Source organism: Nematolebias whitei, chromosome 5 (assembly GCF_014905685.2).
Source record: "Nematolebias whitei isolate Nwh7 chromosome 5, NemWhi1, whole genome shotgun sequence".
Lineage (NCBI taxonomy): Eukaryota > Metazoa > Chordata > Actinopteri > Cyprinodontiformes > Rivulidae > Nematolebias > Nematolebias whitei.
The window spans coordinates 28,508,166-28,523,205 of record NC_056502.1 but is presented as its reverse complement, the minus strand read 5'-3'; the positions used below and the strand labels follow the sequence as shown (position 1 = coordinate 28,523,205).

Here is a 15,040-nt window from a genome sequence, read left to right as displayed (position 1 = left end):
CATAATTTTCTATTTTTATTTAACCTTCATGCTTATCAATATATATATATATTAAGGTGTTAGCTCCTGAGCTAATAAATTAAACATCACAAGTTAAACATGTTTCTTTTTTTTTTAATCCATATATTGTGCATTACGATTATTACAAAATATAACTTCTTTGTCATGGTATAACTTTTTAGCCTTAACTCCTTAGTCTCCACTACAACCAATGTACTCGACCAAGAATGCACTGCGATGGTTAAATAATGGAGATGTACCTTGGTGAAAAGTGTAAACATCTCATATTTTTAAAAGTAATTTGGAGTTCTCACATCACAACAAACTTTAAATAGATCAGGTAAATAACAACATATTAAGGTCACATGCAAGTAGAAGGGCATCACTTTAAGAACAACATTATTTTTCTCTTGCATAAAAGTCACAGAGTAAACTGTGCATTGTGTGTGTTTATGCAAGTACATTTGATCTATTTTAAGTTCAGGTTGTTCATTTTACTTTAAGACTGTAAATGCTTAAACAATTAAACCTTTTAAATATTTTCTCCCCACCGGTGCAGATTGACCGTATGGAGCAGTTCTTTGTGGCCGACGGTCTCCCCCACCTCATGTTTTATTATCAAGAGTCTGAGCCCACTGAGGGAGGTAACACAAGATCATTTACAAGATATGCAAGAATAAATCCAATGTGTTGACTGTCCGGATTCCACAAATCTAAATTTCAGCATTTGTCTTTGAAGATAAATTTGTCTGTAGTCAAATATTGATCAAAATATTATTCAAAGTACTACAAATGTACAAATAGCACTCTAAAGTATGGAGCTGTGCTGGTGCCAGATGGTGAAATAAAAGTAGAGGTCATAGGAATCTGTTCCATCAGTTTAGTAAATTTGTGCACAGGTTTGTGACATCGTTAATGTTCATGTGCAGCTGGAGCAGAGTTTCGTTTTGTTTTCAGTATGTAGTAACACTGGAAGTGAAATAAAGTTTATATTTAGCTGCTATTTTCAGCAACATGTATAGTATTGCCTGCGTGTTCACTTAAATCACACCAGGCACTCAACAGGTGAATTGGAAACATGCACATTTGTATAATTTAGGAAAAATGTATCATCTGGTACTTTAGTGACAGTTTTAGACCCCCCCCCCCCCCCTCCACACACACACACACACACGCACACATGCAAAGTTAATGTATGAGAAAATCACATTCTCAGCAGTGAAGACTTGTTAAACTGTGTGAAACGAGTTGTTTCACGTGTGATTCTGAAAACTTTTTAAAACGATCATGTGATCATGAGAACTTGGTAAATTCATATAGTTGTTTTTTGTAAGGGTTGTAGTTATAGTTAGGCTCTATTCTCTGCTTAGTCTCTGACGGGAGGTGATTTTTGTGGGTTTACAATGATTTGATGGTTTGTGATCTTGGAGGTAAAGATTTGAACAGGTTTTAGAATGACATTAAGTAAATCTGTGCACACTCATTAAATAAATTAAGGTAAACCTCACACAGAAAACCTCAAATTCTAAATTAAAAAAAATATTTATATGACCTTTGTTTTTATTTTGACCCATGGCATGTGCTAGGCTTCGTACTTTCTGAAGCCTGTCCTATTTTTACATTTTTGACCAAAATTTCTTTCAGCAGCTGCACCTTCAACATCCTCCCAGCTGGATTTTCAGCAGCCTGGTCAGAAAAAGAAAGTGTTTGTGACGGACGGCAGAGACGTGGCGTTGACCGGAGTCTGCGTCTTCTTCACCAGAGCCAACGCTCTGAAGGCAATAACCTCTGAGAACATACACAGAGTGAGTCATTTTGTCCGGTTTTAATAAAAGCATCAAATGGTTTTCTATTATTAGGTCAGAGAAAGCTGATTGGAATGTTAAATAAAAACATTGATTAGAATCATAGTCTTAAAAAATGAATTAATCAGTTTCAAATGTATTGCACTGTGACTCTGAAAAGAGCAACTTGGAGAAAAAAATATCAGACATAATTTTCTATTTTTATTTAACCTTCATGCTATACAACAATATCACAAGAATTTAATTATATTTCATCATTGAGCTGTTTTAAAAATTCCCAGGCGTGCAAGTCAACCCCATCAACGAGAAGCACAACGTGACCTGCATGGTTTCAGCCGTGATAGTTCCAGACGGCCTAAAGCTTAAAAACCTTTTAAAGAATAGCACAATTTGTTGTTTTTTTTAAACGAACAGCTTGTTCTTCAGGGAGAAAGAGAATTTAGCAGTTATTTGTTTGCCATCTGCTTTACAATAACTTCCTATTTAAATGATAGAAAGGATCCATGAATGGTGTTTTCATCTGAAGCGGGACAGCGGGGGGTTCATCAGCAGCTCTGATATCACAGGCACTTCTGGTTATTGATCGGAGCTGCCCTCCTGCTGGCGGCAGGAAAGCTAATCAGCTCTGCCGATAACAGGCTGTTTGCTACAAGTCACAGGAAAACAAGGCGCAATGGAAAACACGTGTGCATGTGTGTGTAAATAAGGAGGTTTGTGTGCACCTTCAGAGAACATTCAAAAGGTTTTCTTCTTCTTTCAGCTGTTCTTCACCACAGCGAGTCGTCTTCCTCCATCTTTCTCTGTCCTCTGCATCCTCTCTACCTCCATGTCCTCTCTAACTGCATCCATGTATCTCTTCTTTGACTTTTTTCCTGGCAGCTGCATTTCTAACATCCTTCTACCAGTATACCCACTGTCCCTCCTCTGGACATGTCCAAACCATCTCAGTCTGGACTCTAACTTTATCTCCCAGTTGTTCAACCTGTGCTGCACCTCTGATGATCTCATTAATCTTATCCATCCTTGTCACTCCTAAGGAGAACCTCAACATCTTCATTTCTGCCACTTCCAGTTCTTTCTCCTGTCTTTTTGTCAATGCCACTGTCTCCAGACCATACAATCTGGTTTTGTAAACTTTTCCTTTGACCTTTGTTGCCACCCTTTTGTCACAAATCACTCCTGAAACTTTTCTCCATCCTGCCCAGACTTTTTTCTAGTTATTATATACAGTAGTCCCTCGCTATTTCGCGGTTTGTTTATCGTGGATTCGCTATATCACGGTTTTTCAAAGTAAATTGGACATGACACAATTGGCTGATTGATGGATGAGCCATGGGCTGTTTATTTAAAATACATTATTTTAAATTATTTTGCACCATGTGTGCAGCACACAAGTGGAAGGGGAAGCTCCCTCCTGCAGACGATCAGCTGATTTCCTTCTCTGCCATGAACACACATTTCTCCTGCTGGATCGGCTTTGTGAAGGTTAACCCTTTGCTGTCCAGATGCACCAATCGACTTTTGTCTTCCAACTTAAAATTCCAAGTATGTTCATAATCACAAAATACAAAAGTGTTAAAAGTTATTTTTAATTATTTTAGAACTTCTATGTTCAGTTGTTTCAGTGTAATTGATCAAGAAGTACATTTCTGCTCCGTGCTGCAGAGATGAAGCTGTGTGACATCCCTTTGATGTCCTGCTGCACTTCTCTTCTCTTCTCTTCTCTTCTCTTCTCTTCTCTTCTCTTCTCTTCTCTTCTCTTCTCTTCTCTTCTCTTCTCTTCTCTTCACTTTTTCATTCATTCAACCTTTATTTAAACAGATAAATCACATTGAGCCTCAAAGACTCATTTACAAGTGAGACCTGTTTGGACAGACAAAAACAGTGGTTAACTGGACACATGTTCTCTTCTCTACAAGTTACATTTAAATACTGTAAAATTTTAAATATACAATTCATGCTGTATGGATTGTATATTTAAAATGTTATAGTATTACAATGTTTATTGTTTATTTAAGGAGGGAGATTGGGAGTGACAGGTGATGAGAGTGATTGCAGCCTGGCACGTCATGACAAAGTTTACTGAACTTGAACTGAACTTGGACTACTGTATCCCTACTTCGAGGTTTTTCACTTATCGCTGGTGGGCGTGGTCCCAAATACCTGCGATAAACGAGGGACCACTGTATTTAAAAAAAATCATAATCATAAACTTAATTTAATTTATTTTGTTACTGCAACACTAGCTGGACCTAACTGTTTTGGTTGTTTAACTTACTCTCGTCACTCTGACCAAACGCACATGGACGTCGTCATAGCTGCATAGGGTAAACCAGAACTTTACTAAGTCATAGTTGTAAAGTTTATCTGGGTTTGAGCCTCTGCGTGTGAACCAGGAGTGGATAAATCTGGTGGATTGTTCCCAAATGAGAATTAGGAAAGTAGATACCAGGGTGCTAACTGGGAGCAGGTGGTGAGTGGCATCTGCAGCTCTGCACAAGACTGACTGGAGTTTTGTTGCTCGTTCCTGTAAAAATATCAACTTCTCAGATGTCCTGATGGTCAAGACAACTATTTAAAACAGGTTTATGGTTTATGCTGATCACTTTATTTGAGACATTTCAAACAGTCTAAATAATTAGAACTACTGTGGTTATTTTTTTTTTAGAAAATTATGGGGAAAAATATAAGTATAAAAAAATACAAATATGACTACATTTGTGTTTTATATTTATTTAGATCTCCATCCAAAAACTTGTGTTTGTTTTACTGTTAAATGGTAAAGTTGTTATATTTTCTTTGTTTTCTGTTCTGATGTCTCAGATTTAAAAAGTTTATTTTTGTCAAGGAAGCAGATATCTTTAATTGATAATTTTAATTAAAATAAAATATGTCAATTTTTTTTACACATGTACAAGCAGTGCGAGACTTTGATTCTCACTGCTGGCAGAACGTCCGACTCCTTCAGGGTGGGAGTTGGACTCTGCCAGGGCTCCCCGTCATCAATGATTCTGTTCAGAGTTGTCATGGACATAATTTCTCGGTGCAGCCAGGGGGCAGAGGGCGTCTGGTTCGGTGGCCTCAGGATTTCATCTCTGCCGATGAGGTCCTGTTGACGTCATCGTGCCATGATCACTGGAGTGGTTTGCAGCAGGGATGAGGACCAGCACCTCAAATCTGAGGCCATGGTCCTCAGTCTGAAAAGAGTGGAGTGTCCTCTTAGGGTTGGGAGGGAGATTCTGCCTCAAGTGGAGGAGTTCACGTATCTCAGGGTTTTGTTCACAGTGAGGGAAGAATGGAGCATAAGATTGACAGATGGGTGTGGCTTCTGCAGTACTGTGGACTCTGTGCCAGTCCGTTGTGGTGAAAAAGTAACTAAGCTACAAGCAAAATCTCTCTATTTACCATTCGGTCTACATTCCTACCCTCACCTATGGTCCTGAAATTGAGTATAAAACCTTTCATTCATCTCACTTTTAAATTCAGTGTTTCACATACCGAAAGGAGCTGCTGAAGACACTAACGATTTAAAATAATTGTTGATATTGAAAGTTGCTGTTTGTTAGCAGAGGCCCAGAGTTGCCTGGTTTTTCTCATATTCTCATAACCATCCATTCATTCATCTGTCAATCATGCTTTTGGACTCTGGGTGGAAATGAAAGTATCATGTTCTGGAGAACATCCAGACTTCACAAAAAAGTTACTCAGAGTACTTCTATCTTTTCAGCTTTAGTTAATTAAACTATATTTTTTGTCTTGTTAATTTTTTATACGGTCTCACCACCGCTGATATGTCACTCCTCCTGCTCCCCTGTCCTCAGCCTCTCACCTTTCTGAGGTTGTTTCAAATTTATAAGACCTCTGTGACAGACCAGGTTTACCCTGGAAACATTCTCCCTCCCACAGCCCAGGTGTAGATTGTTTTCCAGTATTTTGGCAGGTTTGTATTGTTTTTACTTAACTATCCTCTTTTTAAACACCTCATGCTATTAGATGAAACCAAACTCTTTATAAGCTCTCCGTAGCAGGACTAAATGTTTCTATAACTTTAAACTGTTTGGTCCAAAAGCACCTATTGTTAGTCTGTCTCCAGAGGAAGAATTAAACATCCCCTGTGGTGATCAAACCCAACAAAGAAACCTGGTACTTTAGGTTTGTTTCTTCACTGTAGACCAGAGCAGATTTACAGATGTTGTAAAGCTTGAAATGTTTGGTTTCAGCCTCAGCCTGACTCTGAACTCTGAACACAATCAAATATTTTGTAATTATTGTAATGTACAACACTTCTGTTTTGTAGGATGTGAATTTTAACATGTTGGATACAACAGAGGGTGGTCTGTTAAAAAGTGTGGAGCAGCTGCTCTCAGATATCTTCATCCCCACACTGAGGAAGACGAACCATGGTTGGGGGGAGCTGGCCGCCCCTCAGGCCCAGGCTGTGAAACACGAGTTCATAACCTCACTTGAAAGCTTCGTGTCTGTTCTGGCCGGTGCACAAGAGAGCCTCCAAGAGAAAGTAAGAAATATGTGTTGCTGTATGAGTAAATAAAACGTTGGTTATGTACTGTAACCCCAGATTCTATGAGTATAGGCGTAGCCCTTTAAGGCCTTCGCTATTGGGTTTATTCCGTCATGCAAAGCATCGCACTGAAAAGTTTAGTCCACGCCCACCTGTTGTGTGGGCCCCACCCGGTCTGTATAAATTACGTTAAGAGCGGGTAATCGGCTCCCATTTTTCTTCAGCGAGCGATTAGCACTGACCTTCAACATCGAGAGGTCCAGCCCCACACCATTCGCCTGTGTCCGTCCTGCAAGACCGGCTACTTGCTGAGCTTCGACCGGCACGACACCTGCGAAGGATGCCTGGGTCCCCGCCATGCTGCCCGTGCCTCCTCCTGCCACCTCTGTGACCTCCTCCCTTTGGAGGAAAGGCAGAGGCGAGCAGCCTTGTTCAAGGCTAACGTCGAGGAATGCCTCTCTGTGGCAGGAGACTGTTTGCTGGACGATGCCATCGACTTTTTTGACGCCTGCTCTCGGAGCGAATCGGATGGTTCCTCCGGGACAGGCGACGTCAGCAGCAGCCCCGCTGTCGGAACGAGGGGGGCCGAGCGGGTGCCCCCCCCCCCCCCCCCCCCCCGGGCCTTTCCGCCTCAACGGCCACACCGCTCCCTGCCATCGGTGCCCTCCTTTCAGAGCTGCCCAGCATAATCCGGGAGGCTGCTGACACGAAGGGACTTTCCGTCCCTCTCCTCCCCTCGCCCAGATCGGATGATCTAGCGGGAAGGTTTGGCTCCACCCCAACTCACCGTCCTGATCCCATCTGGCCTCGTTTCCCAGCAGTGATGTCCTACTGGAACGAGGCCGCAGCTGGACCTGGTAAATCGAGAGCGCCCGTCTCCACATTCACTCCCATCACCAGAGTGGAGGGGTTTACTGAGCGGAACTTTCCCTTGGTAATCCCCCAGAGCTGAGCCTGGCGGAAGCTTTAAGAGCAAAGTTGTCCAGGTTGGACCAGCGTCCTGTTCATCCCGGGATGCATGACCAGACGGTGACGTCGCTCTCCAATCGAGCTCACCAGTGTGCGTTCCAGGCAGCTGCAGCAAACAATAACATGGCGCTGTTGGTGTACAGCGTTTCAAAGAGACTGGAGAACGCAGATCTGCCTGAGGAGACGAAGAGCTCCCTCTGCAAGGCGTCTGACGTCATCCTCAACCTGTGCGCCTCATCTGCTGTCTGCCTGTCCCGCATCGCAGCCTGGATGACGATGATCCAGAGGTCCACCTGGCTCCGTCATTCCTCCTCCCTGCCGGAGAAACTGCAGAAGGACCTGATGGAAGGCCCCATCATGACGAACGCGCTGTTCGAGACCAATTTCAAGGCCAATCTAGAAAAGTCGAAAAAGTCGGAGGAGGTTTCGGAGACTGTACGCTATCTGATCAAGCCGCACGCCTCATCCCGCCCCCCGGCCCGCTGAAAGGATTGTCGTGGCCAAAGGCAGCAACAGAGATGTTCCACAGCTGCAGCAGCGACCTCCCGCTCTGCTGCCAGCCCCGCTATTAAAATGAACATTTAAAAAAGTTCAATCTGGTCCTCTGGACATTCAAAAAAACAAAAGACAAAGCAAAAAAATGTAGATACGTTTCATCTTTCATCCAAAAGACTTCCTCAGTCTGAGGTGCTGTTTTCAGCTCAGTCTCTTAAATAGCACCTTCTCAGAGTGGATCAACCAGTTTGCTGCTGACAACCAAAACCAGCTGATCACATGCTCAAGAAGGATCATCATCCTAGCAATGGATCATTAGCACACTGATGGCTGTTTACTATTCACAGGAGTCTGAGTGATACTAGCAATAACAGCATTGTAAGAGGGGGACAGGTGAACCCAGAGGCCTCCACCCCTGTTTAATGATGGACAATTTTTTTTCCACAAAGATGGCCTCCTTTACTCCTCTCTCAAGCCATCGTTCCTCTCTGTCCAGGATGTGATTAAAATGAACAAGTTTACATAAATCCTGCTGTGGCTTGTTTTCAGGTGACTCTGAAGGAGTGTGACGCGTTTCACGTGCGGATGCTAAAAAGCCCCGCCGACTACAAGGCTGCAGCCAGCAGCACAGAAACTGTTGAAAAGATGGAGACCTGCATGAAAGTGTGGATCAAACAGATCGAACAAGTAAGAGATTATTCAAGGTGTCGTCATTTGGGACTTATCACATCAAACCAATGATTCAATCGGATTTGGTCAAACTAGACAAAACACATTTTCAAATACCGATATCATCCTGATATCATGAGTGGTTCCAGAAATGTGGCTTGATTTATCTTGCTTATTGGAATAACCCCAAGAAAATCCATCGGAGTCCTGTTTTTTCCTCTTTTGAGGATTTCTTGATGCCATTTGAAAGGAAAACCACAAACCGTATTTGAAATTGAGATATCCCAGCTGGAAAGTTTATTTTTTTACTTGCATGCAGGGAAAATAGAAAAACTTTGTTCTGTTCAAAATCATAAAAAGTTGTTATTATTGTTCAAAAAGTGCTTCAAAGCATAGGATTATATTTGGACATCTCAAGGGACCCAGAAATAAAGTTTTTATTCACCATACTTTGCCAAAATTAAGATACTGATTTTTTTTATTTTTTTTTTTAACAAACCAATCTCTAGCACTTTGCAACTTAATTCTCAGTTTGATGTGATGGGTCACATTTTTATTAACTGCTCAGTAAAGATGCTTTTTTTAATTGTTGTGCTGTACAACTTGTGGCCAGATTTCAAAATGAAATTAGTTTTGTTTATTTCATGTTTGCTTGAGTTGGCTTTGACTAAAACTGAACACATCAAGTGTACATCCAAAAACATGAGTTAAAATGCTCCAAATATCAACAAACGGTGTTTGAAATTTATTTATCCTGAAACAAACTAAACCTACTTTTTATTGTTATGCAAATAAAATGTGTTTAAGTGTATCAGAGAGTCAGAGATTCTTTGTCATTCGCAACACATGTGGTACATGTGGTGGAACGAAATTATGTACACAGGGTCCCAGTTACATCCAACAATAAAATGTAAAAGAAAAACAATGATAGCAGCTAAGATATGAACTAAGAAAAACATAAACTAAAAATACACTAAACACTAATAGCATAAAGACATTACGTCGAACAGCAACACGAACATGAGCATGAGTCTGTGTGAGCAGATGAGCACGCATGAACACATCAGCATGAAACAGCTCAGCAGCAACATGATATGGTTTTTCACAGTGATTGTTCTGGTTAGAGATTCATGAGTCTAACAGCATCAGGACTTAGTATTCATCCATCCATCCATCCATCCATCCATCCATCCATCCATCCATCCATCCATCCATCTATCCATCCATTATCTTTACCCGCTTATTCCATTTTGGGTCACGGGGGTCGCCGGTGCCCATGTCCAGCAATCACTGTGTGAGGGGCGGGGTACACGCTGGACGGGTCTCCAGTCCATCACAGGGACACATAGAGACAAACGAGACAAACAACCATTCACTCTCTCACTCACACCTAGGGACAATTTAGAGTCACCAATCAGCCTAATATGCATGTTTTTGGTCTGTGGGAGGAAACTGGAGTACCTGGAGAAAACCCACGCATGCACGGAGAGAAAATTTAAAAAAAGTATTCAAAAATACTTTATTAATCCCAAGGGGAAGTTATTAGTATGTACCACTTTAAACATTTACAAACATCTATCAATCAATCAGTCAACTTTATTTATACCCTTAGGTAGATTTGGTTACAGTGAGGTGAGTCAATTTTCTTGCCACATAAAATATAACATGTTTCAAAAATGACGTACAAAATGGCCCGGAGCTATGCTATGCCAAGTCAAATTTTGGAAGCTTATGACAACAGGAACAAAACTGGTTTTATACCGCTTAGTTTTACATCAAGGAATCAAATATCTGCATCCCGATGAGAGGAGCCTGATCTCACAGAGCAGACGATGAGACACATCTCTTAAGATGGATGTGGATAACCTCTGCACCTGCCTGAAGTACAACATCTGCTTATTTTGTATCCTAATTTGACTTTAACTGGGGGACAACAATAAAATCTCCAGATAAATATTCTCATTGTGCCGACACCAACTGATAAACTGTAAAACGTGCTGTTTGTGATCATGAATCTTTGTAAGTCAACTCTGTTCTCCAGGTTTTAGCAGAGAGCGACCTGCTCAGAAAGGACGCTGATGACCTGGGCCCTCGGGCCGAGCTGGACCACTGGAAGAAACGGATGTTCCGCTTCAACTATCTTCTGGACCAGCTGAAGAGCCCCGACTTCAGGGCCATACGCGGCGTGCTCTTGATGGCCAAATCTAAACTTATCAAGGTCAGAATGACGTCTGTTCACGTAGCGGTGTTAGTTTCATTAATGTCTGCTGCCAAACGACTCATTCTGCCACGTGAATTACACTTAAAGTTTTTTTGTTGTTTTGCTTTGTTTTTGTTTTTTGAATGTCCAGAGGACCAGATTTAACTTTTTTAGATTTTTCTACCTGGATTATTGAGCATGCATCAGGATACACTTAAAGTCATTTTAAGAGTTTTAAGATGTGGTATTTTAAAATGCAGTGACCCTTTTGTTTTCAGTCATGGCAGGAACTGGACACTCGGATCACTGATGCAGCCAACGAGGCCAAAGACAACGTCAAGTACCTCTACAGCCTGGAGAAGTTCTATGATCCTCTCTACAACAGCAATCCTGCAAGTTAAACTGAACACTTAAAGTATTTAAATGTTGATTGGTTAAAATAAACCAGAATTATTATTTTTTTAATCCTCCAGGTATCGATGGTTGATGCAATCCCAGGTTTGATTAATGCCATCAAGATGATTCACAGTTTCTCTCGTTACTACAACACATCAGAAAATATCACATCTCTTTTCATCAAGGTACTATTATCGTCTTACAACACGTGTCGATGTTAAAAATACTGCAAAATATAAATCACATCAGGAGAACGGGTTGGCTTTTAGTTTCTTTTAATCTTTGGCTAAAAAGATAAAATAAAACTATTCTTGATTATCATAGAGAGTTTTTAAAGCCCTATTGAGCTTTTCAGTGGGGAACTACAATGGATTAGTGGTTAGTACCGTGACCTCGTAGCAAGAAGGTCAAGGTTGGACTTGGCATCCCTCTGTGTGGAGTTTACATGTTCTCCTTGTTTTTTGTGTAGTTCTTTTTCAAAACATTAATGTTTAGGCTGCCTTCAGGCTCAGGCCTCTTTAAAAACTGATCTGAGGTCTGCCTGGTTAAATAAAGGTTATTAAAATAAAATAATACAACTTCACATAACATAGTTTGGTCAAAGAATCAGACACAGTAAAATACTGTTTAACTAAGTCCTTACAGTTGTATTTAGATCCTATCTATGCTGCTCCGTTTATGTTTTAATTGGAGTTTTTGGTGCACATTCAAAAAAACTGGAGAAATATTAATTCTGTGCCCTGAGGTGATAAGAATGTCCATGTACAACAAATACAAAAACCAAAAAAAAATTATAGTGATAATAATAAAATAAAAAACAGAAAAAGAATGCGTCATTTGGCTAAAAATGCTCCTGAAGATTTTTCTTTTTTTTATTAGTTTTGTCATAAAAAACAGCTGAATTGTTTTGTTTCCTGAACACAAAATGATGTAAAATAAGCATTGCTGTTTTTGAAAAGCTCCGTTCCTCCTGCCTACATGAACTCAATGGAAATTATATTAGCAAAATTCTCCATGTTGTAAAGTATTATTATTATTATTATTATTTTATATCACGTTTTCACACCAAAAACTCAAGCTTGTGCATGATCTGGCAGTGAGCACAAGCCTTCAATTTTTGAGAGCGAAGCTTCTCAATTCCACTTCACCTCCTCTATGGTCTTCATCTTTTCAGAATGGTTTGCATGTTGCCACTCTGAGCTGATAGCACCCCACAAATTCAGGAGCCAGGCAGAAGGAGGAATCCCACACAGGACAGGCCCTGGAGCAATGTGGATATCCTAACTGGACTTTTCTGAAAGCAGAGAAGAAACCCAAACAGGACCCAGACCAGTGGTCATTCCGTATGTTGTGGGAGTTTCAGAGAAACTGCATGAGACGTTTATTTTCTAAACATAACGTCCCAGTGGCTTTTAAACCCCAAAATACATTACGGCAAAAACTGGTTCATCCCAAAGATCCAGTCCCCCGGCAACTGTCCCCCTCTTACAATGTTGTTATTGCTAGTATCACAGCCTTCTGTGAATAGCAAGCAGCCATCAGGGCACTAACAATCAGTCGCTAGGCTGATGGTCCTTCTTTTACCTGTGAACAAATAGTTCTGGATGTCACCAGCAAACTGGTTGATGATCCACTATGTGAAGCTCTTTATAAGACTGAATTAGTTGCAGCTCCTTAGACTGACAAAGTCTTTTGGATAAAAGACGAAACGTTTCATCAAAGAAGAATCCGTCCAGAGGACCTGACTCAACCTTGTTAACTTTATCTACCTGGATTATTCAGCATGCATCAGGACATTTTGATATTTGTTTTTTTCTCTGTGTTTGAAAGTATTTAGACAACAGTATGGGCTACCTATAAGAAATCACAAGCGTTTATAAATTGTTTGAGTTGGAGCAGTTGTTTATGATGCTGCATTAAGTGACAATTGGTTTTGTCCAATTTGTGTGGACTTTGTTGGATTTGATTTTTTATGGAAAAAATAAATTAGAGAAAGAAGTAAAATGTTGAATTTTCTATTTTGGATGAAAAATTAAAAATGTGCTGGCAGTGCATTATTACATAATTCCATTTTATTTTATTTTTTTAATACAGAAACATTGATTGGATTATTTAACCCTTTATCCACCCAATCCTCCAAATTTACACCTGGATATTTTAGCTTATTTTAACTATCTGTGAGTAAATATTTTAGCCAATTTTTCTATAATAATTCTATCTTTATTTGAACTTCTGTTGTGCAGCAGTTATTTATAATTTACTGTCTCTTAAAAGAGTGTATTTTTAGTTTAAAATGAAGAAAAACAAAATATGAAAATGCGTCGTCTGAGACACGTGTGTAATAAAAAGGTTAATTGACCCAAAAAACAAGAGTTACCATCTCAAACTACAGCAGGATTTCATGTGGAAAAAAAAAAGTAAGCTAAAATAAAAATTCTGAACACCTCAGAGAATCATTTGGAAAAAATAAGATTTTTTTTACATGTTGCAGTTAATCTTTGTAGAAAAAGATGAATAAAAGAAAACAAGAAAGTAGTAAAAGATCTGTCCACTAAAGTAAGGTTACAGAAGATCTTAACAAACTATGCCTTAATGGATTTTATATTTAACATCCTACAGTACAACTTGTAAGCTTTACAGTGTTTGTGGAATAACAAACACAGAACACCTCTGGAACATTTTACTGACCGTGTGCAAGAAGAGAACAAATGTCCACTTTTTATGCGTCCGTCAAAGGCGGACATAAATAAACTAATGAAGCTTCATACACGCAAGCATCATCACACCAGCTCAGATCAAGGTCAGAGTTAAAAAAGGACTGTCCCAAACTGTTTTCATCCCCCCAGCTCCAAGTTCAAGGCCACAAATCAAGGTCAAAGGTTAAACAAGCTCTCTGCTTGTCTGGGCCATTGCTATAGATTTCTGTATAATAGTTTGTCGACTGGTGTATAATGTGCGGTAAGCAATACTCTTCACAGCTGTGTTCATAAAGATCATTTTCTCAAACAGCTGTTTACACCTGCAGGTTACAAACCAGATGATCGCTGCCTGTAAGGCTCATATCACTAACAATGGCTTGAACTGTTTGTGGGACCAACCTCAGCAAGTTGTTGCAGATAAACTCAAAGCTGCAATTCGCCTAAATCAGGTACAAAGGAATATGTCTTATATAGTTTGTTTATTTCTTCTGTTTTCTTTGTCACTAGTTGTTGTTTCCTTCAGGCAAAGTTAGTAACATCTAAACATTATGACTAAATGGACTCTTCTTCCTTTATGTTGGTCTTTTTAAAGAATAAAAAGAAAACTTAAATATTCCATCAAGGTAGTTAAGTTAGTGGAGGGTTGTTGGACTCAAGCGACTGAAGCTGGTTTTGTGTATAAATGTTTTTGTCAGGAGTACCAGCGGTGTTTCCGTAAAACCAAGGAGACGTTGGAACAGAGACCCTCGGAGAGACAGTTCGACTGCAGCGAGATGTACATCTTTGGGAAGTTCGATGCATTCCAGCGCCGCCTCAACAAGATCCTAGAAATGTTGGACACCATATCCACCTACTCCGCTCTGCAGGACTCCAAGATCGAAGGACTTGAAACTGTGACCACCAAGTTTCAGGTAAGTAAACTGTTGGGTCAAACTGTATGGACATTCTCATAATGCAGATAATCAGCTCATGAACCATCACCAGCTGAACATGTAGTTTATTTCTCCTTGTTATTAAAATACTTATTACTTACTATTAAATGAAGTTTAAATGTCTTCTTAGGGGCTAACTGAATCTTTGTACACCAATTAGAAAATTAAAATAGGTTTTGGATTTACCATGTAAAGAATATGATAAAAATATAGGAAAAATTTACATCCTTGAAACCCACTATTTTATTAAATCAATAACTTTTTGCGTACAAAACATGTTCAGGTTGAAGTGAGACAAACTCAAATTTAAGTGCATTTATTTTGACAGACAGATTATTTCCAATGCATGAGGTCCA

General features: G+C 39.9%; 1 protein-coding gene across 1 annotated transcript in view; it reads left to right on the top strand.

Annotated features, from left to right (window-relative positions):
* The first annotated feature begins 568 nt into the window (after positions 1-568).
* Positions 569-15,040, top strand: part of dnah5 (dynein, axonemal, heavy chain 5) — a 191,066-nt gene continuing 176,594 nt past the window's right edge. The window contains exons 1-9 of the mRNA XM_037677265.1: positions 569-644; positions 1,648-1,805; positions 6,103-6,321; positions 8,338-8,475; positions 10,499-10,675; positions 10,936-11,049; positions 11,131-11,238; positions 14,079-14,201; positions 14,448-14,663. Of these exons, the coding sequence (XP_037533193.1) occupies positions 569-644; positions 1,648-1,805; positions 6,103-6,321; positions 8,338-8,475; positions 10,499-10,675; positions 10,936-11,049; positions 11,131-11,238; positions 14,079-14,201; positions 14,448-14,663 (1,329 nt within the window). The remainder of the gene's footprint in view (positions 645-1,647; positions 1,806-6,102; positions 6,322-8,337; positions 8,476-10,498; positions 10,676-10,935; positions 11,050-11,130; positions 11,239-14,078; positions 14,202-14,447; positions 14,664-15,040) is intronic.